Below are 26,955 nucleotides of genomic sequence, written 5' to 3'. Positions count from 1 at the left end.
TTTTCGCCCCTAATGTCAATCTTTCTCTCCCCCCCTCACTCTCCCATTTCACAGAGCAGATTCATTAATGTGTGTGGGGGGGGGGGGCACTCTGCTGTAAACATATTTGTTTATTCTGACAAAGTCGAGTGTTGCTGGGCAGATTGTGGCCACCGAAATCCCTGCTCTGCCAATGGAAATAAACCTAATGACCTTGGTTTCCTTGCCAACTTCTAAAGACACTGTGTGTATGTGCGCGTGCACACACACATGTGTGTGTCACACTAATGGCTTGTCTTGTAGTTCTTTCATTTAAGTCAGAGTTATGAAGTGTTATGGAGCCCTTTTAGGTTTTAACCTCCCTTGGCAGCAGTTAGGATCTATATTACAAAGGTTAGGAGGCTTTACACTCACTCATTTCAACTTTGCTTTTTTTCTTCTCGTGCATACAAGTACACACATACACACAGCTGAATGAAGCTGCACCGGCCATGGCTTTATACATGAACCATACTCAAATTTAATCAAAAGTCCTAATGGGTTCTGTGTGGGACGTTCCCGTCAGTGTGTGTGTGTGTTTGTGTGTGTGTGTGCGGCTGTGTGTTTGCAGGCCAAAGGGGCCTTAGAGGCAGCAGCAGTTGATTGGAGGGCACATGTGTGATGTGGCTGAGAGATCAAACACACACTCCTGATGAATGTGTGAGTGGAGGGGGCAGCGCTCTCTCTCTCTTCTCTTCTGATCAAGGTTTGGGTGTTCTCAGTTCATTACACACACACACACACACACATACACACACACAAACCAACACTCTTTTGTAGAGTGAGTCACTGACAGTAAAAACACTGGTCAAGCACTTTTTTTTTTGCCACTTATCTACATTTCTGGTGTGCGTGCGTGTGTGTGTGTGTGTGTGTGTGTGCGTGCGCACGTGCTAGTTTGTGAGCTTGTTGCCAGTAATGAGGTCAATCTCCTGTGTGGAGCTAAAACCTCTGTGTCTTTATCTCTGTTACATGGGCAGAGGATTATTCTCATCACTCTCAGCACCACTTTCACTCTCCACCCTCTCCCACTCTCTGCCACTGTGAACTACGCACATTTAGCAATCGCTTGCTTCTGTCGACTCACATTTTATGTCAGTAAGTTGATTCCAGAAATACGTGTTGGTTTTTATCTCCTCTCATGGTCCAGTTTGATTCCATGTTTGATATGGAAACTGGGATGGGCTCATTATTTAAAAATATGTGGAATCTTATGAACATGAAGTGCACCTTGGGAAGATAGAAAGTGGGAAATAAAATACTTTCGACGTAAAATATCTGCTAACCCAATTTGTTTTAAATCTTTACACGTTATAGACTGTACATTTAATGACTTTAATATACAGTCAGTTGTACTTATATTTCACAAACCTTTACAGGCTGAAGATGTAGTTGGAAGGATATGTGCTCAAATTAAACACTCTGCCAGAGTAAAAACGGCTTCCTTTCAATCAAAGTTTAAAACATACTTATATTGTACCGCATTCCCTGATTTGACATAATTATATTTATGCAAAAATTCTGTCACACATTCAGGGATTTTATTCATTTATATTGTCTGTTATTACTGAGTTTGTATGTATTTTTCCCGTTTTTATGTTTATTTTTATTTGTTATTAATTTGTGCAGTACTTTGTAAATATATTTTGAGAAGTGCTATATAAATAAAGATATCGTTATTATTATGAAATAGTTATTTTAATATTTTCATCAAACATTTTAAAAGTATGTCAAGTAGCTTAAAATTAATACTTTTCTGGAAGGTTTTTTAATTGGCTATATTTTATGTATTATCTCATCTTTGTGAGGGGGTAAATGGAAATATTTTGAGAACTGAATATTAAACATCATGTTATTAGACCATTATTACCAGTTAAATTTGACCACTCTCTCTCTGTATAACCTTAATATCTGCGTCGTTATTTTTAACTGACCAATCGGCCCTTTATTTGCTTTCAGTTTTATTAATATAAGTAATTTGTGCAGTTTTTTCAAAACTAGTGCTAAAACAACACCTGTGTTTCAATACAAATACTGTTTTCTTCAGGTCATTGATTTTCATACACCCTACAAAAACAAGTGGAGGTTCAGTATCCAGCCATTACTATAACTTTCCCCTTACTATACCAGTCTGTATTCCTTTTTACTGCCTGACAGATTTCTGGCATGGACAAGCTGCTTAAAACCTGCGTCTGTGGTGCCATCAGTTCGATCAGGAGAAAAAGGAACAAAGACAAGAAGTGTTACATAATCTAACACTTTTTACTTTTAGCAGGACCACTGAAAATTCTGGAATCTGATTGTTCGAAAGGTGTGGATTAACTTTTAGTTTAATTTTTAGTCCAGTTCCAGTATTAAAACTGTGGTAAAAACTTTAACAGCTAAGCCTCAGCTAAACAGCTTGAATATGGTTGTCTGTGTAGCCATCATCAATGACCTCAATTAATGTATAAATAGCTGCTTAGTCAGAAACACACAGTTGTAATTTTAAATATCTGCATGAACCTGGGAGAAACTTTAGGAAAAGACAGAGGACATGAATAGAGTAGTTAAACAATGCTAATGACTGGTGGTAACCAGTCAGAGAAACAGCTGCAGGGGAACGGAAGGGAGATTGGAGAGGAAATGTGAACAACCTGCTCTGAAAATAAAGATGTGTGGAGAAATCACAGCAGGGACTGAGAGAGGGAGAGTCAATGAATGGCTCGTCCCAAGTTTAGAAAGTGAAAAGCATTGAACCCAACAGAAACTCTGAGGCACAGGAGCTTTATTTCACTCTATAAATATCAGTTACATATGTCTAAATTGTGACTGGTTTGTTTGCCTACTGCTCTTATCCTATGAATCTGATGTGAAGCGGAGGGTTGTTACATTTTGGAGAACAATTGTGTAGTTAGTTGTTTTTTTTGTTGATTGTTTCCTCCATTTGGACAGGAAAATGTGGATATCAGCCAGTCAGTGTTCTTATTAAGTTTGTGTCTTTACATATGAATGAGTCACCTCTGTACTGCTTTTTTTTAAATCTGATTTCATCAGTCTGGACTTAGTTGTTCAATGTATACAGAATGTTATAACAATAACCTGCTCTACAACCATTTTTATTATATTAGAAGAAGAAAAAAATCCAGCCAAATATTGCATATTGGCTGAATACACTTCAGCAACTCCCTATGTCTTTACAACCTGCGTCATAAAGCAGGTATTTCATTCAGAAATTGCTATGTACACTGGTCAACCCACGCAAACATTGTTCTTACTAGATTAAATTGTGGCCTCTCTTTATGCACAACATATATAGTCTGTGCTCCCCAGCTGGGTTGTCTTTGTGATGTCTCTGTCAGAAGCTGCACAGCCTCTGCCTGAACAATGCATGGTCCTTTAAGTGCCTGTTCCGTGTCCCTGGACAAACTGTCTTCAAGCTCATGCAGGTTATCTTAATGCCACTTCTATCTGGAGTGCAGGATTGTATTGGTTGATGCTCTGCTTGTTTTTCTGTACATGCCCATGTGCACTTCTTTTTTTTTTGTTGTACACACACACGCACACACGTGTCTGTCTCTCTTTGCAGTCTGTTTCATCGTAATTGCTAACACCCCCCTGCCCTCTGTTCACTTCACACATGACGTGGCCCACCTTTTCACCCATCTGTCGGAACTATTGTGTATGAGTGTGTGCACTGTGAGCTGTCATGCAAGGCTGGAGCCGTGTTGATCAGTGGGCCAAGCCAATGGCATATGGCCATGTCCTGGGGTGCTGTGGCATGCAGGAATGCAGGATAGCAAACTGAATGGACGGGAGCTAGTGCACATGGCTGGCCGGATACTGACGTGCCAACATTGCATATGCAACTCATCAAGTGGAGTTCCAAACACACATTTCTCTCATTCTCTGCCTCCTCCTTCCTGCTTACCAAGTACTATCATCAGTGCCAACACCTCCGTCACATCTCTGCACAACGTGTGGGAGGAGTTGGAGTTGTAGAACGAGCTTCGCTGAAGTCCTCTCCGTCTGGCCCATTTTGAGCTGCCAATACCAATTCCTTCCAGCAGTTCTGTAGCTTGTACAGTGTCAGCTGGGACAGACACAGTAATTACTCTGCTTCTTCTCCTTGAAACTATTAACATAAAAACTGGAACTTGAATACGATGTAGCCTAATTTCCCCTCATTTTATCTAAGTGCCTGTTATACTTCTACTGACAGAGATGTGCCCCCCCCCCAGCACCTTTTTGAGGTGGGAATCTGTCAAGTCCGTGTAACTTTCTCAGATAGACAATGTGAAGCATGATCACTTTACGTAGCACTCCACCAGGTGTGTGTAAGTGTGACAGTCGGCAGGATTTGTCCTCCTCCCTGTCTGTATTGCAGCTGCTTCCAGAGTATCTTGTGTCTCCAGCACCCGGTGCCTTTGAGGACAGGCTGTAGGAAACTATGCGCCCTCGGACCTGTTTGTACTTCTCAATGCGTTACACTACAAAGGCAGAGCTCTTAGAGAGAGTTCAGAGAGGCACTGGGATTCTGTCTGGAACCTGGACTTTAGTCTCTGTGCTCTAATGTGCGCTGGTGTGGTGGGATCCACACACTGGACACGGTTACTTGCTTTCCTTTTATCATTTATTCATATAGACTGATTGAAGGACTCTGCAGTGTGTGTTTTCCCACAGTTTGTATCTAATGGACTCGGTGTATGATCCATCTCCTTTCAGCTATGCTCTTTGCTGCCCTCTTCACGTATGCTTTTTGTTTTCAGTACATTTCCACACCTCTAAAAATAACTTAGAGTAATATCATAGGCAGGACTTCTGCCAGCAGTACCAGAAAAGCTCAAAAATAACTGTGGCAAATGCTCGTCCTCAGATTTCGATGACGCAAAGTGACCTGTTGTGTCCCATAGCTACAGCTACCATAGCTGATGCTAGCTGCTGCTGTCTGATCTGTTGTGGTAGGCAGACTATTGAAAATTCTGCAGAACACCAGAAAACACTGACTTTTTTTAAATACAACACCATCCATCTCTCTATCCATCCAATCATCAGGTCTCATCAGGATCTGTAGCCAATCCCAGCTGATATTGAGTGAATGGCAGGTTCCACCAGCGATTGTCTGGACAAACAACATCCCTGTAAACTAAAACATTAGGTTTAGCTTTGTGGAAATTGTTTGCTTGACAACTCTTGTAAAAGGCATTTATCGCTGTACAATATAAAGATGCTAAATTAACTTAACCGATTAAATCCCTACTAATTCTTATACAGCATTTTCCAGAAGCAGTTCTAAACCCTTATTTCTCTCAATATCCTATAATGTAATCAGGACCTGGCATGTGTTGATGTTGTATCTCAGAAACAGTGAAGGCCTGGGACACTGTGACATCATCCGCATATTGAATTTTCCCGAGCAATCAACTGGGACACGTGGCTTTTATTAGCTGTTGTTTCTTGAAATCGTTACCTGTTCCTGCCCATGATTTTGAAGTCAAACCCCGCTTAGATATGTCAATATTTCCGATAGAAAGAGAACCTAACAATAACCCACAAGTGTCACACAGTGCGAATACATACTTGTTCATTCTCTGTCTGGCTGTTTAGGACACAATGTTGTACATCGAGAACGGAAATAATCAGCATTCACAAACCAAATAGAGACTCGTCTGGAGGGGCTTTTATTTTACAACATGCAGTTGTTTATTTGAGAAAGTGAAAAACCTAATGCATCTGGACACCTTTTGCTTCATTGCAAACTGAAGTTTGAACGATCGTGACATAAAGATAAATTCACAGTAGAATATTTCCCCTGGGGATTTTTGCACATTTGACTGACTCACTGACAGTAATTTTTCCACCCCTGTTATTTTATTTTACATCTGTTTAATAAATTACTGGTGTTTTATTTTCTGCCTCAGCAGCACTAGTGATTAATTTCCTCTAACCTGATGCAGACTGCTTGTCCAGAGTCTCATCCAGTGATTTCAGAATACCAGTGTTCTAATGATGTTCATGAAGGGATAGAATGTGGAAGACAAGTAAATGGAAAACATTGGCTTAACCCTCACTCCTCTGTTGTGCAGATTTAATGTAGCTCCTCTGTTAGGAGAGAATGTATTGGCCGCTCACCAATGTAAGAACAGGTCTGTTTATTTGTTTCTAATGGGATAGAGCTGATACATAAGGAGCTGATTCTTATCATGCTCCTCACAGCGGGAATGTGAACACTGAACACGTTGACTTGTCCTTCTGTGTGATTGGGTTTGCAGGAAGGTTAAAAATTGGGCAAAGGTCTAATGATAAAACCCTGCTCGGATTCTCAGAAATACCATGACTCATGGTGTATCCAAAATTTTACAAATTTCGCTGAAAAAGCCACAGACAGACAAGATTTATTTCCACAAACTTTTTTAACAACAACAATTTAATTTTTTTTCAGAATTATGAGCTGGTAAATCTAAATTATGAAATAATCATATTAGGAGTTTCAAAGTCACAAAATTCTAATCATAACTGTTTCAGATGTTTCATCTCTAATTCTAACTCTATGCTTTTATTCCAGAAATGAGCCTCTGTAAGAAACTAATTTTTTTAACTGACAAAAATAATCATCAATATCTGTCTCCCTACACGCTGTTAGTTGGATTGTTTACTTTTAGATATCTGTGTTATAAGTACTGAAAAGCTATCCACAGTGTGATGTCACACAACATTTTGCAACTGTATAAAACAGACAAATCTAAAAGCCCTCTGTTTTATAACACGTCATTACTAACACTAAGGTGCACAACTGTGAATCATCTGAAACAGTCCCATCCCGTCGACACACAACCCAACAATGATGTGTGATTTCTCTCTTCACGTCATCAAGACATGAGAGAATAATATTATTCTGTAATAAACAACTACACTTTGGTCTCAGGTCTCTTTTTAGAAATATCATCTACCATCTATCATCTATTTATGGAACATTTGTTCAAACAGCCGTTTCCTCGCTCAAGTGTTAACATATGAACATGCGGCTCTGGATAGATTGTGAAACTGTTTCTGTTGCACCTGTGGAATGAACTGTTTTGTCATGTTTTTTCCATCAGTTCAGGTTTGCAAACTTCGATACAGCAGAATAACTTTTACCCTCAGCTTTCCTTCAGCTCAGTCAAGCTCTTTTAAAGTGATGCACCCTGCAAAGCTTAGTGTCAGCCAAGAAGATTAGATCGTTCTATCTTGTCAAAGTCACAAGCATCGCAGCCGCTTCAACAATTGTCTTCCAAATGACATTTGTTGAATTTCAACACGTTGATCTCCATCAGGTGACACATTTGTCAGCATCTGTAACTGAAGTTAAAAATAGTGACGCTTCTGAGTCAGAGTTTAACGATGAATTATTGATATGATGTGCAGGGACTGAGAACTGATTCTGGCTCCTGAAACTAACTAAATGTGACGCAGCCAGATCATTTCTGCAGTGACAAGTTCAGTAAAGCTGAGACAACTCGTCACTCTTTGGGTCTTTTCTGAACTACATCAACACGCTCTTAACACAGAACCGTGATGACATGACTTTTGGACACTGTCTTGAACTAAGCAGAACCATGGCCCTAACTGAAACTCAGAAACCTGCAAATGTACCTAAATGTCTTGTACAGTCCCACTTTGGAAGAGTAGAATACATAGTTTTATCTGTATCAGTGCATTAGGAGTTACGGTGTTTTATTAAGTGCCATATTTCCTATCAGTTGCGTTGATGTGCACCAGGGAGGTGTGTGTGTGTGTGTGTGTGTGTGTGTGTGTGTGTGTGTGTGTGTGTGTGTGTGTGTGTGTGTGTGTGTGTGTGTGTGTGTGTGTGTGTGTGTGTGTGTGTGTGTGTGTGTGTGTGTGTGTGTGTGTGTGCGTGCAGCGGTCTGTTCCTAGTCCCTGCAGGCATAGTGGGCGTAAACCAGCCGTTTTTTAAACTTTCATGGTGCCAATAAGACAAAAGGGATGGTGACTAATTCAAGAACTTCCTGCTGAACGTCCACAGCTTGTCAACAAAGCAGACGCACAAAGAGAAATATGGCATTATGTTGCATATGAAGGTGAAACAAAGTGCAGGCCCATTGACACCAAGACTGTCAGGAAAAGATGTTTGAAACCGTCACTGGCGAAAGGAGGCAACAATCAGCAATGCAGGCAAGTGAGCGAGGTGTCTGGCTGCAAGTTTCAAGTTTATAAATAGGAAGTCACATAATGATTATAAATGACATTAAAGGTCCAGTGTGTAAGATTTAGGTGAAAAGGATCTATTGACAGAAATTTTATATAAAATAATTCTATTGATGTTTTCACTAATGTGTTTCATCTAAACTATACAAATTGTTGTTTTATTTACCCTAGAATGGGCCCTTTATATTTACATCGGGGGGGGGGGGGGTCCTCTCTATGGAGGCCGCCATGTTTTGTGTAGTAGCCCAGACTGGACAAACTAAACACCCTTTGAGTTTTTATGAAAACTGAAGGTTGCCACGGGTTCTCTTTCATGTTTGGAAGGGGAGGGGGAGGTGAGGGGTGTTCAGCTGCCGGTATGATACCATGACAACACTTCCCGGAGCCAGAGACAAAATAGGATCATTCAATTTTTTTTTTTTTTTTTACAGCTAACTGAATAAATGTCTTATATTTTAGTTTTGTAACTTTGATATTTTTTTTGTTTTATAACTAATTTATACCAGTTTTAGCAGATGAGAAAATGTAAAACTGTTTGTCAAAACTTCCAGATGACTAGAACTTATTTGTGTCTATCTACCTATTAGTGTGTCAGTTATAGGAGGTAAGTGGAGTCACTGGAATAATGTAGGGGAAATGGAACAAAAATACAGAAAATTCATGTTAAGAAATGTTATGACACAGGAGGCATTTTATTATTAGCAAGGGGCTGTGTGTGTGTGTGTGTGTGTGTGTGTGTGTGTGTGTGTGTGTGTGTGTGTGTGTGTGTGTGTGTGTGTGTGTGTGTGTGTGTGTGTGTGTGTGTGTGTGTGTGCGTGCGTGCGTGCGTGCGTGCGTGCGTGTGTGTGTGTGTTTCCCATGTTGTTTGGACAAAAAGTCCCCATAACTCATTTCTTAACATTTTAAGGAGAAAACATTTTTAAGGTTAGGTTAGATGCAGGGTTAGAGTTGGGTGAGGCAAGTAGTTGGGGTTACGGTGAGAGTAAATATCCAGGGAAGGGAGTCCGTGCATCAGTGTGTGTGTGTGTGTGCGTGTGTGCGCTCTTGTTTGGGTTGCGTTGGTGCACATGTCTGTAGGACATAAATGTGTTCTGTGGCCCTCCTCTCTCTCCTCCGCAGAAACAAAGGGAACGTGCACGTGTGTCTGCATTTGTGTCTGATGTTGTCTTTAACAGTTTCTCTCTGAAGCCTTGTCAGACATGCCATACTAAACACACACTCACACACACCCACACACTCCGAGAGCTTTGGAGCCATTGTTTCTCACACAGCAGGGCACAGGGTCGATTGCCAGTTGTGGAGCATTATCAGCCTCCCTGTGTCAGCTCGTGTGTGTGTGTGTGTGTGTGTGTGTGTGTGTGTGTGTGTGTGTGTGTGTGTGTGTGTGTGTGTGTGTGTGCTTGTGTTTTTGTGCAGACATGCTCTCAGCTGAGGGAGCTGGTTCACGGGCCGGTCAGAGCCGCCTTATTTCCTTTTAATTGACTTAAGATGGGCAAACAAGACCTCAGCAAGCACACGGTACCCATTACACTCACACACAAGAAACGCACAACGCCAAGATGCACACTAATGAAGCACACACACTGACACACACACACACACACACACACACACACAGCCACAATTGCTCCTGCGTGTTTTAGCTACTTCACAGTTCCATCAGACTAAATGAGAGGGTTGTGTTTTCCCAGTCTGCACTGCTGCCTTCCAGCCTCCGGCAGAACTCATCCGCTGTTCGTCCTCTTTTTGGTCACCTTGCTGCATAATGTCCACATGGTTTATTTACCTGTGCTTTGCTCTGAAGCCATGATCAGAGAGGAGCTTGTCCTGTTGCTTTTCCGCAGTGATTTAATGGGACTGCTTGTGATCTCTCTGAAGCCCTTGTCACACATGGCAGATGAAATGTTGCTGGCTCTAAATCTCAGTGTAAGACAGTGGTTTTTGGCTTTCACACTTAGGCTTATTGCTCACCATGTTATGTTTACACTTTGTTTTGCACAGGATTGGACAGTTCTGTGCTGAGGTTAGCGAAGCAGCAATTTGGAGGATGATAATGAGGAAGAATATAATTTACTTACATCATCAAAATGATGAATTTCAGATCTGATACCACAGCCAGCTGAGTGTTTAACACCATAGCTGGACTCCTGGCCAGCAGGTAGTCGTGGAAGCACCCTGTGAGCGTCAAAATATTTTATTCCACATTTAAAACTTGTATTCTTTGTTACTGTCCCCAAGCTGCTGCATTAAAACAAAAGCTAGCACACTAAACTTAAATGTTGTCTCTTTTTTAGATTTTGTCTTTTGCTGCTAATGAAAGTGGAACGTTTACAAATTGAACAAAACTTTGTTTACACTGAGCATGTGGAATCGTAGTTTCTCATTTGTTTTAGTTGTTTCTTCTGTTTCTGTTTTCTTTTGCTAGTTAAAAGCAGTGATTTTTACAGTCAATGACAAAAATGTTTCCTACTTTAAAAAGAGCGAACTGGAATGGTTCATACACTCTGCTTCTTCTTAGAGCAAATAAGTTTCCAATCAGAACCAAGTGTGGACAGTTTAATCATTTGATCCTCGAGCTTAGAAGTAGAACTTATCTGGCCTTTGTGTGACATTTGAAGAGCAATGTTTAGCTTAGAGAGATTCAGTCCTGGTTAGTACCCCAGATCAGCTTTCTGGAAAGGCTCTGTCCATAAGTATTGTGAATTTCATTTGAATATCCACCATTTAGTGTGAAGTGAGGACATAATTGTTATGTATAGGCTTTGTCTTCCACACAAGAACAGGCTATGTAGGAAATAGCAGCAGATTCATGACATTCTTTAATGGTGTAAACTACCAGTTTCAGGAAGAGGTGACATTAATCCATTTTATTTCCCTTGCATAAGTCAACCTCCAAAATCCTCGAACACTATATTTCCCATAATCCACTTTGACAGCTTATGGTAGGCCTGGTAAATACCCATCATTTTCAACTCATACCTACTGCACATTGTAACTCAGGCCGTTAATTACTCAAAGCTGTGTTCCCCACGTGGTTCTTGATCTGAGCTGTACCTGTTTCAGCTTCCTGCTGCTGCTGCTGCTCCCCAACCACAGACTATCAACATCCACATCCTCAGACTCACTGTGCTCTGATCCGCTGCATGTCTCACTCACTTGTACGCCCTCTCCAACTGTGGGTTTGCATGCTGACGATAAACAAGTCAAATATGTTAACAGAAGGACAAACACATACACACTATACCACCAGCAGAGATGTAAAGCCCAACCTTTTTTTATTTTTTATTTCCTGTTTGTGTCTTGCAGGTTATTCCTAAAAAACAGAAGCTCCTCGCCCCGCAAATTATCATTTCAATTTACCTTTATTTATTTTACTTTTTTTTTTACTTTTTTCTTCGCAAGCACACCTATCATTTTCATTGCCCCTTCATTCATCCATCCATCCATCCCTCCCTCTCTCCCTCACGACCCAGTCATTGTTTTATCATTGGTGTGAGAGAGAGAAGAGGACAGGCGAGAGGAGGAAGAGAAGGAGGAAGACAGGAAGATGGCCAGCTTCTACTTGTCTGTCTTTCTGTTTGTCTGTCTGTTCATTTCTGTCAATGGATGGCTTTGGAAATAGAAGTCATGCTTAGCCCAAGTCAGTATCTGTTAGCTTGAAAAAAGTAAATAAAAGTAATACAATTTCTGATCAACAATTAATTTAAATGTAGACAATGAATAGCTAATCTACTAGAATTTGCATTTATATATTAAACTGCAACAGCAAAAAGGAAATGATCAGTAGTTGATCATGTTCAAAGGAACTGTATTTTATGAATGAACGAAGCGCCACAGTTATTAACAGCAGTCGAGTCGCAAGGGGGCGGTTGGAGTCCGTCAGTGGTTTGGACAACAAAAGCTCTATGGTTCAGGTTAGGAGAAGATGATGGGTTTTGATAAGTAACTAATAAACAAGACCACAATCTTTCCCTAATCTTTCCTAATGCTGCTGTCACTATAAGTAGATGATATCGTTTAAACGTGGATATATGTCTTATTCAATATCAATAAATGTGTGACTTGCCAAATATATAAACCCCTTATCCTTGTTATATAAGTAGAAACATATCGGATTTCAATTTCCTTTCCCACAAAATGTATTTGCCGTTGCAATTTATAGTTGGAATAGAATGACTCAGTAGAGCGAATATCTCCATCAAGACCCAACAGCTGCATCAAGTTCCACACATTCATAGATGTCTGTTCCCTAAATGTGCTTGTTTTGTTTTTTTCATCAACAGCCATGAATTACCAGGGGAAAACAATGGAAATGTTGTAAACTCACAATGTTAAAGGCAGTGAAAAATAATTCCTTGATCCACACTTAAATGAAATGGGTTTCCCATACAGCATCCGTCTAATTTCATGGAAATCCATTCAGTTGGTTTTGTGTAATCTGTCTTTCAAACAAATATACCAACCAAGAATCAAACGGACTGGGACCCCAAAGTGGAGGCAAAAATGATCAATAATAATCAGATAGAAGGTGAAGTGGCAACACAAAACAAATACAAGAGGTTTGCATAAATCAGTTACTGTCGTTTAACAAAGCCATAACAATATTTTCTTCAACCTCAACTGTCCACAAGAGGCTGGCACCACTCATATCATTAACTGTTAATGGAGGGTTGGTATCATTAAATGCTTCAGAGCTGGTAAAACCAGAAACCTGTCATCCATCCTTAGCGATCGCTCTCTCGCTGCAACATCGTCATCTTGTTAATTTACGGTCTTCGATGCTTTGGGAGCCATAAGCTGGACAAGCTGCTGTCCCAAGTGAATCCGTACAGGGCCCAGTGGTGAGGTGTGTATGTAGTTGCCCAACCAAGTCTTTCACTGCTCATTGTGTGCGTCAGTATAGTCGATGTCTATTCACTCAAGCTGATTGTTGCATCCTCAGTTGGGTCGCCAACCTCTGAGTTGGTTTCAGTTCATTTCAGGTAACATATAAACGTATACAGAAGAGGAGGCCTTGGCTGAAGTGGTAGAGCTGGTTTTCCACTGGACCTCTGGTGGTTTGATCCCAACGGCTCCTGGAACCCAGCCACTGTGGCGGCATGATCTAGTGGGTTCTTAGTGCGGGTCTGAAGCCCGGATGGGGTTGCATCAAGAAGGGCATCCGGTGTTAAAAATATAACATATGCCAAATCATATGTGCAGACTGACCACTGCTGTGGTGACCTCAAATGTGACCTCAAATGTGAGCGGCCAAAAGAAGAGGAAGACGATCTAAACGTAGACAGAAACTCGGCTGAAGTACTCCCGGGATGAAGATTATTCACGTTCTTGACAATGCGTATGTGTCCCCCCTATCCCCTCTTTCGGCGTCTGCCTCTCACGTCTGACATTAGATAAGTTGCGCCTTCATGACCTTCAACCACCTTGAATAGGACATTGACAATCACGTGACCATGACAACCAACATACCTTTATTTAAAATAAAACCAGTCCATTCTATTATGCGCTCGCTATCTTAAATATGTGTCAAGGAGAGCAAAAGACCTGATACTTATTCATGGTTGTAAATCTTTTTCGTGTTGTTTGAAAACTGAAAGAGGAATTTAGCCATTTTCATCATTTATTTTATTCTGACATGTGTCGACACTCGTGTTTTATTTTTTGGCATATATCTGAATTGTCACAAAATTTAAAAAAAAGACATGTCAGTCCCTGAAGTTCATTAAATAGAATATTATATTCACGGCATTAATGGGGTGATGTGAGTTCAATCTGTTTATCATGGTACTCACAATTATCTTAAGAAATAGTAGGGCACAAAAATAGAAGTCCGGGGGGGGGGGGGGGGTGAGCTTTTGACTTGGTCTGGGTTTCATGTACTAAACGTCAGCCACCTGATTCACTGTCTGCAGGTGTTAATATAGCTGCTACTAATTCTATTTATAGGTGATTGTTAATGTTACATATTTAAACGTATTCATAATATACTGGTGAAATGTCCACAGTGACACACTTAAAGAAAAAAATATTAGTGCAGTAATATTTAAGATGTTATTCCCAGAGTCAAAATTGCTGCCTTACAAAATGCAGTAACGCAGCCCTCCCGGCCCTCTGTTGGCACTGAGTGGCTCAGCTGTCCCTTGTACCGCAGTGCACTTTTTCTGCGGAGCAACTCCCATATTTGACACACACTAGGCAGCATTTGCCCTGTAGGCAGAGAAATCCAGCACTTATTATACTTCCAGCTCAGGATGAGATGGACACAAGCGTCACACTGTGAAGGGAGGAAGTGCACAAAGGGAGTGTGTCGTGTGTATGAGGCTCCTCCAGTGTCTCCTTCTTGTTCTCTACAAATAGTCCACGCAACCAGTAGCATTTTAAAGAAATACATTTTAGAATGAGAGCTCCCCTATGAAGTAAATATATTTGTGTCTCCTCTGGTGCTCCATTGTGACACTTTACATACTTTACACTATGTTCAGAGTTGGAAATCTCCATGTGCTAGTATTACCATGGAGTTGACAAAAAGGAGCAGAACCATGCCCTCAGTGGATTACTGTAACTATCTCTACCCTCCACTCAGTAAGTGACAAATACTGACAACATGGATTAAATGGTGCCACAGCCTCGGAGATTTCAAAAGCATTAAATGAAGACCACATTGACTTATGTATCAGTATCAGTGCGAAGGTCAGCCAATGAAAAACAAGAACTGGCCACATATAAATGTCTGAGGTAAATTAGAAATGCCTTTAATCTTCACGTAAACAAGACTTGTAGCTTCATTTAATGTTCATTATGGCTGAGTAGACATGTCGTTTTTTTAGTCTGATGTTTTATGCATGGAGTTTTATTTTATTCCCGTCTCAACTTTGAAGCTGCACTTATCAATATTTCATACTGTCAGTGCATCAAATGACTATGTGTGATGTCAGGGGTGTCAGTAATGACAAACCCACCAACGCTCTGCAGAGGATTCAATATCTTTCAGCTCACTGTGTTGGTTTCAGTCCTGCAACTTTACTGCTGCTCTCAGAGATGATCTGATAACATGACGATGAAGAAGTGCAAAATACCTTTTGATCAAAGGGCAAAGAAGAGAGAGACATAATATGTATATTTTTTATATTTTTTAAGATCACATTAACTAAAATGTGAATGCATGATATGTTTCAATGAAGTGCTTTTGTTTGGGTTCTAATATTCACACCGTGTGCGTTACTTACTTCTCAGATGATTGTCATTGCAAACGTTACCCAGTCTCAAGCCTCAGCCTCTTTTTCTCTATTCGAGTACGATTAACTTAAATTTAACACAAGTGGAATAATTTCACTTCTTTTTGAAAAGGCACAGTACAGGACACGTCCTAAATAACAGGGAAGCTTACAAATGAGGGCTGGAAAAAACAATATATCTACTTTTTCACAATCGTTTCGCTCTTATGTAAGTGTCAGCTTGGATCCTACTCTCACTCAGCAGGGGAGGGGAAACTTTTTTTCCACCAAGGCCCATCTTGTTTTTTTCAAATCCTCCTCCTGTTTTGTATTCATACTCTGTCTCATGCTGGTTCCCCATCCCTGCATGTTTAAGGAGATTTAGCAGTCTTTGTTGTCACAGTACGGGAGAGCTGAGCATTTATCTCCTGTTGTTGTAGATACTCTGTGTGTAAAATAAAAAGGCCGTGTGTTGGACCCCTCAGTGTTGTGCTTTGAGCTCGTGTTTGATGGTTATACATTTATCCTCTCTCTAATAACCAGTTGAAGTCCTTAAAGCTGTATTTTGTGTTTCCGTACAAAACCTCACGTGTAAATATTCTGTTTGCCATTTGTAATGTCTTCAGTGGAAGTTCCCATCATACATTAAACAGTATATGTTTTACCTTAAGCTGGACGCTTTTAAGTATGTGCCTGAACTTTGCATACAACCACCCACGCTCCACCATCTTTTCTCAATTGCAGCTCATTCGAGCATTACGGCTAACTTGTGTGTTGTGTGTGAGGACAAAGGACAACCTCACTTCATGGCACTGTGTGTTTGTGTGTGTGTGAGAGCCAAGAATGGTGTTTGTGTGCTTGTGTGTTTTGTATTATTTATGCCTTTGGATGAAGGAGTGTTTGAAAGGGGTCTTTTGGGTCTTTGTTTAAACTAAATAAGTAACTTCTTGTGGGATGTACACAGACGCATACATACCCAGCAGACTTCAATCTTCCACTCATTTAATACGGTATATTTTGAATTTTTTATGATATATTCACCTAGTACAAATTGTCACTGTATTGTCATTGTTCCACTATTCTCAAATGCTGACACTTTTCCTGTCCTTGAAATAGGGCATCATCCTTCTTGCCTCTCCGATGTATTTGTTAATGAACCATAGAGATACATTTTGCTTAATTTCTTTTTCTCTCTGTTCATTTTTGCAACTCTTTGTTCCTTGAAGTGTTGCAGGGCAGCAAGTAACCCTGTTGCATGACATCCTGAAAGAGAATACCGTCTTCACTGAAGAAACTAAAGGTTACATTCAATGTCCTATAAATAATGACTGCCCGCTCTTGACAGGCAGATTGTTACCAAAATACTCTGATGACTATTCAAACTATCTCATGGAGTTGGACCTAAGCATACACAGGAAACCTTGCAAACGACTCCCGTCTCAGCTGCGGATACTTCAATATTTCAACACACTGATATAAAAACAATACAGGCCTTTAGTGAGGAGCCTAATAGGAATGGTAGGTATCCATACTGTTTTACTGTTAGCTTTATGCTGCTAGCAAAGACCACCCAGCTATGCAAAGTTCAACGAATAAAACGTGACACATGCAGCCGCCAAATGTCAGATTCTGTCGTGTAACTTCAGTGGAGGAAATTGATTCAGAGGGAGGCCTCAAAACCTGACACCCTGTGTCCCTGAGTTCACATTTCACAGTGCACAAGTTGGCATGGCGCTCCTCTCCCAATTTGAACCATTACTCTCCACTTTGTAATCAGCTCCAACAATTATAACCTCGCAGCGCGCCTCTGATTACTGTCCGGGTGTATTTTGGACTGTTCTGGGAATCCACCAAAAAAAAAAAGCAGATACTGGTCCCAGCAGAACTCTGGGTTACACACATTTGCAGTAACCCCGTCCGTGTGTGTTTGTGTGGGTTGCTGTTCGTTTGAAGTGCTCATTCCCCCCAAATTACAGTGCTGCCATAATGAAGTATTACCATGCGATTCCAAGGCGGACCAGTACAAAGAGTGTGGATGCGTGGGAGGGTGTTTGAGTGCTGGACTTGAGGTGAAGGTTCAAATGGGATGCCCAAGCAAAAAGAACTGCCCATCCAAATTGTGCATGGTAGGGGTGTGTGGGTATTCTTGTGTGTGTTTTTTATGTGTTTTATGATGCAAGTAGAGGAAAATAGCTTTTGTACGATGTGCAGCCCCACTGTGCCAAGGCAAGTGTTTGTGTGTAACAGTGCGTATGACTCTGACTTGCAGTTGCGTGAGTGTCCTCCCAGTTGTGTTTCTAAATGTGTGGATCCACCAGCCAGCTGTGACAAAGCTCAGTTTGAGCTCACACACACACACACACGTACACACTTGGAGGTGCAGGCGTCTTTGGCTGCAGGCTGTGCTGGCCTCACCTACGGCCTCCCTGCCCTGCTGAATGTTGCATGAGGCCCGGCCGACTCATGCATAGTGCAGCAGCACAAACATGCCATCAGATGATATACATACTGCATTGGCACCTGTACCCGCCCTCACTAACAAGCATCCAATCCATTTCCACCAACACATGCAGCGGGAAGGCTGTTTTAGGACAGGGAAGTAGACAGGGAATAGTGGGTGGGGATAACTGTGAGTGTGTGTGTGCGCATGGGCACATTTTTGTGTGCGTGTTTCCTATTTCTTTTGTTTGTTTTTCAGTTGATGACGTTGAATCTTGTCATTTGCTATTTCCCATCTGGCACGATACACTTCAGGCTCGCACGGTTTGGAGTTTTTCTTCGTGTTTTTGTTTGCTCTATTGTGTAATTGTGGGTATATATATATTTATTCTTAAGCCAATCCCGACTGACGTGGCGAGAGGCAGGGTTCCCTGGAGAGGTCACCATCTATCCCAGGATATACATATACAGATAAACAACCATTTAACCACACATTCAAACACATGGACACGATGTGCCGTGTTGATCATAGTGACAAACACATAGATAGTTGTTACTCAGCCCTAACACATGTAGCTATATGTATCTTTTGTAAATGAGTTTTCTTCATTAGCCTCTTTCAGCTCCTAACTTTGGCAAACTCATCAACCTTGTGTCCAGCAGCAGCAGCAGCAGCAGAAGAAATAATTTCAGTTGTTTTAGTCATTCATGTCACATGCATCTGACTGAATAGAAACTTCATTTGTGATCAGGCCACATGGTTTCCAGTTAAGCCCGATTTTTGCTTAAATTCCGCTCATTCTTTAAACACTTAAGTTTGAGCTATTTCACTTCCATTTTAAAGACATAACTGCAGTGATTGTATGTGGAGCTCTGAGCTCTGAAAACATCCTGCATGTGTAACCACTAACATACGACTGCAGCTACTGCTGTGCTGCTGAAAGGCTTTTTTTTTTTTTACTACACATCCTGTGTCAACATTGTGCTCTGTTTTCATGTCAGACAGAAAGGTGCGAGAGAAAACTTTTTGGATATCAAGATGAGGTTTCTAGATATTGCCATTGCCACCTTGTAGGTGTTAACTTCAGGAGAATCTTTGACAATCAGATGGAAGCCATCCAAAACCTGTTAGCATGTCCGTAGTTATTTCCACATTGGAAGAAGACAAACATGCATCGTGTCATATGTAGTCAGTTAATGCAACACCTGAGTGGAACAATAGTTTAGGCTTGAATATGGCCCAAACATATGACAGACAGCTGTTGAAGCTACTTGAGTCTTTCCTGCCTCCAGCTCCATCCTCATAGCACACACGGTTCTGATAGTAGCCATGCTGTCACTGGGGCTGTTATCAGCTAGCATCTCTTGCTCCCAGAGAGTGACCTATCTAGCTTTCTGCATTATAGCTATCATGCTAATAGCAGTGGGGCCAAGCGCCCTTTAGCAAGTCTCCCCTGCAAAGTGGAGTCTCCTAAATGAAAACCATTCCCCGCTGCCTGCTTCCCGAGCTCCGCTCTGCTCAGGGACAGGAGCCGTGGGGTCAGCAGCTGGTGGAGGATATGGCAATTGTTTATGAAAAAATGCTTTCTCAAGCCCACCAAAAGCACAAATTCAGGAGGGGGGAAGACCCTCTGCCCCTGAACAGCCAACAGCTGGGAAGGGTTGGGAGTAGCCTGGAGGCTGGCAAGTCATCCCCTCCCCAGTCCAGATGGGGGAGGTTAGGCTGAGGCTAGCTGAAGCCCACCCTACCCCTCCCCACTCTCCCCTCTACTTCCCAAACTTCCCATTCCCATTAAGGAGAGGCTGAAGATTGCGGAGGAAGGGAAAGGAGGAAGAAAAGCAAAAGAGCATGACTGCTCTGTTTTTCACCCCCAACCCTCCCTCCGTCTTCAGCCTAATCAAATAAAGCAGGAAGCTTCCGAGACGGAAGAGGAGTGTTTATTGATATTTGTGTGAGCTCCTTCCCCCCCTGTCCTGTCCCTGGTGTTTATTTTCTATCCGCCACTTTTGAAAATTCAGATTTTGTCACTGTTTTTGGCTCATATACATCCCTAACTGAATGTTTAAAAACTACTGAGGCAAAAAGGTTATGCTTCTTTCAGCTTCTTACAATATACCATTATCTTAAATTGAGCCTCTGGGAAATTACACACAAGCTCGACATCTGTTGCAAAGTGGCTACGACCAGTCCATTTATTGTAATAAAAGGGTGTCATATGAAATGAAACTGCCCTAAATAAGAATTGATTACCCTCTCCATCTATATCACTGGTTCAGCGGAGAGGCTTCCACGCTGCTCATACTGGAGCCAAGAACAGCCTGTTGAGAGTATTGTGTTACCACTGCTTACCCTTTAGTGCCTAAAAAGTTGAAATTGCATCTTCAAGTAGCTTGCAGCCACAACTCAGAAGTGTTCTATTAGTGGAAACTGCTGAAAACAGGACGGAGATCTTATGAGGAACCGTTTCCAAGAGAAAACCTTCAGTATCAGATCCTGCTAAGACCGTCTTCTGCATTTAATATCGGCAGAAGTCCTCGATTGAAATTGAAAGTGATTAAGGCCATACTTAGCTGTTTGTCTCACATGTTGTAACTGTTTGACCAATATTGAAATAATAAACATTGTGGTTGAATGTGGTTGAACGCAAGCCAAACCCCAAACACTTCCTATATAAGTGCCTGAGCAGAGTCTCCGGCAAGATTTTTTCAGACTTTTATAAGGCCATGTAAAACCCAAGAATAACCACTGAGTGGTTTGACTGATGTAAAAATCATCTGGACAAGCGAAAGGAAACCATATTCATTTTAACGCATCATATTTTTTCACACTCTTTATTGTTGTGATATGTGGTGTTGAGACAGATTGTAGGTTATGATGCCAAAGTCGGATGTCAAATGTTTATTTTTTCCCGATTGAAGCGTCCAGTAGTCATCTTGTCAACCCTTGTAAAACCAGTTTGGCAGTGCTCAGAGGATCTGGTGATTGAATGGTGAGAAGTTGCCTTGAGTAACAAAGGGAAACTTTTTCTTGAACTGCCTCTGTGAGAGCCTGTCTTGTTATTTTCAATGGTTCTTTTGTTAGAGGTCATTGAGAGGCGACCGCTTCATTTCCCCTCAAGCCATCCATGTGTGTGTGAGTGTGTGTGTGCACGTGCTGCTGCTCTCTGACATATCACTCGTCATGCCATTGTGTGTGTGTCTGTTTGAGTGTTTGTGGAAAGAGGGCAGTAATCCAAGTCCTATACCTGCGACCCTGTGGGCGCGCTGACTTCTCCCTTAAGGTCAAAACTCATGACCTCTGGGGTCCAGAGCAGATCAGTGTCTGGGGGTGCTGTTGTCTTTCTCCTGCAGGCATCCCAGCGTACATATCACACACACACACACACACACACACACACACACACACATACACACACACACACACACACACACACACACACACATATCTATATAAGGTCCTTACACAACCTCGGCTCAAATAAAATAAGACAACACTTTACAACACTCTGTTTTTCTACCATGACTGGGCCCCTGACTATCACTTCTCATTTATCAGCCAGGTGATTGATATGACGTCATGTAAGAGAGTACATATCGTGGCCCACATGTTGTAGAATCGAAATACTCAAGACCTGAAGTAAAAAAGCCTCTAAACCGCAATTCCTTTAAAAGTAAATTGAATGACAGGTTTAATCGAATAATTAAAATAAAAAGGATGAGTGAAGGGAAGAAAATAAAATAATGAAAGAAAAAAAAACAACCCATAATAGAATTAATAGGCAGACACACACGCACACGGGGAAGAACATCGGTAGGATGTAATTGTGAGGTAATGGAGGTTGGTCTATAGGGGTGACAGGTGAAAGGTTAGGGGTGTGTGTTTGAGAGGTCTCAGCCAGCACCCATCTACCACAGTAATGGCGTGTGTGTGTGTGTGTGTGTGTGTGTGTGTGTGTGTGTGTGTGTGTGTGTGTGTGTGTGTGTGTGTGTGTGTGTGTGTGTGTGTGTGTGTGTGTGTGTGTGTGTGTGTGTGTGTGTGTGTGTGTGTGTGTATAAAGCAAAGTCATTCAAGCCTTTGTTAAAAACATAAGGGTCACTGCTTTGCTTCAGAAATAAACACAGGCATCTCAGGCCGCTCAACACTAAGAACACACACACACATACAAACTCTTAAGTATACACACTAGAGAAAAAAACATCACTTTGGCAATCTGGACATCACTTCATATTAACTCAAAACAGCCTCTCCTAAACCTCATCGGTGTGTCACTTTACAACAGACACACACACACACGTACACAGGTGTAATTCTACCCCTCCAGGTCTCCCCTAAAGCCTGCACTACTGCGATCCCGTCACCTATTAACATATGTAAGAGTGACAAGGTCTCACCTTTAATGAGAAAAGCCAGGCCGCCCTGTGAGTTCATTAGCCTTCAGCCATGTTGAATTAGACACAGCACAGCCCTGCACTTACCTCCACTTCCATCCAGCACGCCGTGTTCTGGAGGTGGCTGCTGCCGTTTAAACACAGTCGCCAGATATGAAGTGGACTTTCTCCCCGCTGTTGACATTCCTTTCAGTCATCTCTTGTATGAAATTTTGAAATACAGTCTTTTGTTGAACAGTTAATTAGAAATTTGACGTGTTGGTCGATATAATTGGTGCGTCTGAGACTAGTTCAAACATTTATCAATATCAAAGCCTGTCGTCCTGTAAAAAAAAAGCCCACATGTCGTCTGTGCCATTAGTTTTTTTACAATCCATAGTAAAGTTTGAATCTAAGACAACCTGTGGCGGCTGTAGAAATGATTACAGGTCATGTGATGTCCTTTGAAGACGTGTCAGGAGGAGGTTGGGGGTGAACGGTGCAACAAAACACGGGAAGACAGGAGATGGCTCTTTATTTCCTATTTGAGACCCATAGTCACTGTTTCCTTTATCCATGACCGTTCCACAGCTTTAACTTTTTGATAGTAACCATGACAACAAAGGTCCTTAACTTAACTTGTCTTAACTCAAACCGCTATCTTTTCCTAAACCTAACCAAACCATGACCGTTGCCTAAGCTTGACTGCATGTTTATAGTTGTAACCATGACGACCATGTTGTCAGGAGACATCACTAACCCTAACAACAAATAACCTATATGGTCGTTCAGGTTAAAGAACATGCACTATCTCTCCGTAATATTCTATGTTTACAACAGTACAAACATATTAAACCGTTCAAAACTCCCATTTCAAAGAGAGTGATTTTACAAGTTAGTCTAAGGTGATACAATAAAGTGACAACACTGAATCTAATGCATCTGATAAGTCTATAGTTCTCTGTAGCGTCACACTGTCAGTGATTATCGTGGTGTTATGTCATATACTATTTAACAAATTAGGAGATTTGAATTACATTAAAATGTTAGCTGTCACAAGTACCATGAAGCAATTTCATGGCAGGACAAAATTGAATTGCCTTAATCGAAGAAGTCTGCTGAGGCCAGCCTGTCTATATTGCCGACATACTGTAGTTGATATTTTTTCAGTCTGAGGCTGGTGCAGACTCAGCCTACTGTTTTACAGAACATAAATCATCGTTTAGACCCAAAAGTCTGATTGAAAGTCCAGACAGGAATCATGAGGTTTGCCGTTGGCAAGGAGAGGCCTCCAAACAAGACAGAATTCTAATTAATGCTCGTTATCACTTGGGATCACATTCATGTCTTCTCGGAAATTGTATCAACAAAAACAACAAGAAAAGAAAAGAAAGGATAGGAACACAATTCCTTGCTTTATCTTTTATGTAAGCAAGTATCTCACTCATAGTTGATTGTGTGCCCTTACTTTGTTAAAGAGCATCGCTTTGACTGCTATGTCATTATATAATATTTATGCTTCTTGTTTCCTGTACTTAAACTAAAAATTAAACCAATTTGCATTCAGCAGGTTTTTTGACAATAAATCATCAGCCATATAACCATGGAAAGAGATGATAATGTGTTGTATTATTATGAACATAATATAACTGTGTTAGATCATTCAGACATTCACATCTGTTTCTGTGTGAGCTGGACTCACCCGTTCTCCCTGCACTGGCCACCAGTGTGTCGCCAGTGATCAGCTGACAGCTCAAAGATAATAACAAACATGTGGGAGTCCTCTGTACTGTATATGGAGGAGGAGACATACAAGAACATGTCAAGCAGGGCTCCATTTGACTTAATGAAACAGAAAATAAATGGTTTGCTTAAGTACAGCATTAAAGTAAATATTCTCCATTACAAGTAAAACCACAGTAAAAGAACTTATACTTGAGTATAATAGAGAAACAGTCTCATACTTGTGTTATTTTTTAAAACAGCACAAGTAACAAAATTAAACACCATCAACAAAAAAGCCCCCACAGTCTTGAATTACTGAGGGACACATAATCTTGGTATCTATTACTCCACTACATTTAACAAGAAACAAGACAAATATTTTATTTGAATAAGTTAATTTTTTTATGCAAAGAATCACTTTAATAATTCAGTGAATTTATCCCTATTTTGTGTTGTGACTTATACAAAACAAGTGTCTGACTGGGGTTCCACTGAGGAGTTGCTTACAATATAACTTTCATTTCTGCAACAGTTACAATTAATTAGAACACAAACGAGAAAACATGTCTGTGAATTAGAACTTTGTTTTTTGTTTATCACTTCTTTCCTGGTCAATAAATCATCCCATGTCCCTCAGTTTCATATTGTGACCCTTTGAGGGAACCACTGGACTAAACTCTCTGTCTGGATATCAGCGTCATGTGGTGACAGACCTGTGAACAAACCATGGCCCACAGAACACTATCCTTATAAGTGATTCAGCTGTACACTACACTAGAGAGAGAAATATGGACAATAATATAACATAAGGTTTCATGAATTTCTGTTGAACTCAGGGCCTGGCCTGTCTTGTGCTGCGTCTCTTTTTTTGCTGAACGTCTCCTGCATCTGTGTGTCCTTCCTGGTTGAACAAGTATTAGGATTATTCATTTGTATTTACACTAACCATTTAAAATATGCAGTATAGTAGGAACAATAATAATCTATTGTAGTTTTTCAGGATATGAACCATTAACATGAAACATGATGTGGCGTCTTTCATTTTCCTTCCCTACCTGGAACACGGTTCTGACATGAGCTGTGCATGTCCTGACAGCCCAACTCTGCTGTATACAAAGCAGTTGTGCTCCTCTTCAACTTATTTGACATCTTTGTATTATTCATTTTACTTAAGTAAAGGACCTCCCTTCCACCTCTGGTGCTGATATGCTTTTCTGGAGAGCCGCCTTAAGTGACAGTGACACTTTAACTCGAGCAAACCAAGAAGCTGGAAAACAAAGTTGGTGGTCAAATAGGTCAATCCTAAAATCACTCTAATTACAGTGATTGATAAATGTTGGTCATTGTTCCAGTTGTAATTATGTTGTGTTGTTAAATACCTACTGCTGCAAGTGCAGGCACACTTCAGGCAAACCGTACATGTTGTGTTTTTTGTGAGAATCATAGTAAACTGCTTGGTCTATTGTTCTCAGACTCTGCGACAGATTCATGTTAATTAGATTTCAAAGAATCCACGAGACAATGATTTTAACTTTAAGGGACAAAACCCAGAAGTGGTCTCTTGTTGTGATTGGTGGGTGCATCGCCACATTTTTTGTAAGAGGCTGTGCTTTCGCTCTTAAGTTCACTAGCATGGGCGGAATAACAATGTGTTGCTTTGGTTGTGAATCTCGTGTCATGTTGTGCCTTCATTGTGCCAGTAGGGTTAAGTGATGTGCCGTAAATTTACTGGAGAAAATCATATTTTTTGAGTATGTAACTAGTCAGGCTCATAAATCAAATGAGTGCTGAAAAGGGAAAGGAGCAGCTTGTTATATTATTATTGTTAACATATACTCTGCTCATGTCTCATGAGTGTGGACTGGGCTCGCTGGCCACTGACAACCCAAGTTAATGAATGTACGATAGCATTGAAGAGTAATGCAAAAGTCTGAGTACATGCGTGTAAGCAGCCACCCCCACCCCCACCCCATCTCTGTCATTTTTTTTGATCAAATCCCTGAGAGTGATGCAAAGCATGCAAGTGTGTGTGTGTGACTGTGAATCCGCCTGTAAACAGACACCTATGAGCAGCTGGGCACTTGGCTCCAGCACAACTCCCTCACAGAGAGGAGAGGAACTGTTGACCTCCACACACACACACACACACAGTCACAGACAGTCACAGACACACACACACACACACCCAGACCAAGTATGCATGCACCAACAAGCGGTACATCGCCACACACAGACACACAAACATCCATAAACACACAGATTCACTTGACAGCACACTCTCACACAAACACATTTCCCTCTGCTCCCACAGGAGACAGACGCTGCCATGTTTACTGCCGTGCCGGAAACTTTCACAGGAAGGAGCAAGAGACCAGCACCTATCATTCCCCCTCTCGCTCGCTCTCCTGCTCTCTCCGCTCCCTTCCAAACTTTTTTGTTTTTTTTCGGACATCTCTACATCAACACTTCGGTCAGTTTATTTGTCCAAGGCAACAGCTCAGCAAGTTTTATTGCTCTCCGAATCTAAATCAGGAGGGGGCGAAGGGGACAAATTTCCGGATGAACACGCCAGTGGACACACTAAGGAGAATGTAAACCGGGCTTGGAGCATAAGTGATAACAAATAAGAGATGTGCTCTAGCTGTGAGCCGTACACTCCAAATGTTTTTGTTTTTACTCTGAAGGACACAGAGGAGTCTGGCTGGAGCTTCAGCCAGGAAAACACTCCAGAAGCTTCCAAACACTGTCGTCCACTCTGTCTCTCCCTCAAGTCCCGGCCTTCACACACTCAGAGGAGGCTTTTTTTTTCTTTCTCTGGGGTAATTTAGTGGATCTGATGATTTGCTGCGAAGAGAGCAGGAAGAATGGAATGGTTCCCTGGGGCAAGAGGAACTAATCATTTCCTCCATTTGACAAATAATAACAAGTGTAGTTTTTTTGAATTAACCGGCCCTAAAAACATCTCAAGTTACATTGCTGCTTGTCCTTGTATTTAAAGTAAATGGAT

At 41.3% G+C, this 26,955-nt stretch overlaps 1 protein-coding gene across 5 annotated transcripts in view; it reads left to right on the top strand.

Annotated features, from left to right (window-relative positions):
- Positions 1-26,955, top strand: part of bcas3 (BCAS3 microtubule associated cell migration factor) — a 319,787-nt gene that overhangs the window by 164,753 nt on the left and 128,079 nt on the right. Inside the window, exon 24 of one of the 5 annotated variants that reach the window (XM_034605305.1) lies at positions 11,509-12,022. The exons of the other annotated variants lie outside the window; for them this stretch is intronic. Within the exon in view, the coding sequence (XP_034461196.1) occupies positions 11,509-11,519 (11 nt within the window). The 3' untranslated portion in view covers positions 11,520-12,022. Of the gene's footprint in view, positions 1-11,508; positions 12,023-26,955 lie in introns of those variants that run through there. 5 annotated transcript variants of the gene reach the window in all.

Source organism: Hippoglossus hippoglossus, chromosome 13 (genome assembly GCF_009819705.1).
Source record: "Hippoglossus hippoglossus isolate fHipHip1 chromosome 13, fHipHip1.pri, whole genome shotgun sequence".
Classification (NCBI taxonomy): Eukaryota; Metazoa; Chordata; class Actinopteri; order Pleuronectiformes; family Pleuronectidae; genus Hippoglossus; species Hippoglossus hippoglossus.
Note: the sequence above shows the minus strand (reverse complement) of the source record. Positions and strands in the feature narration are given on the sequence as shown.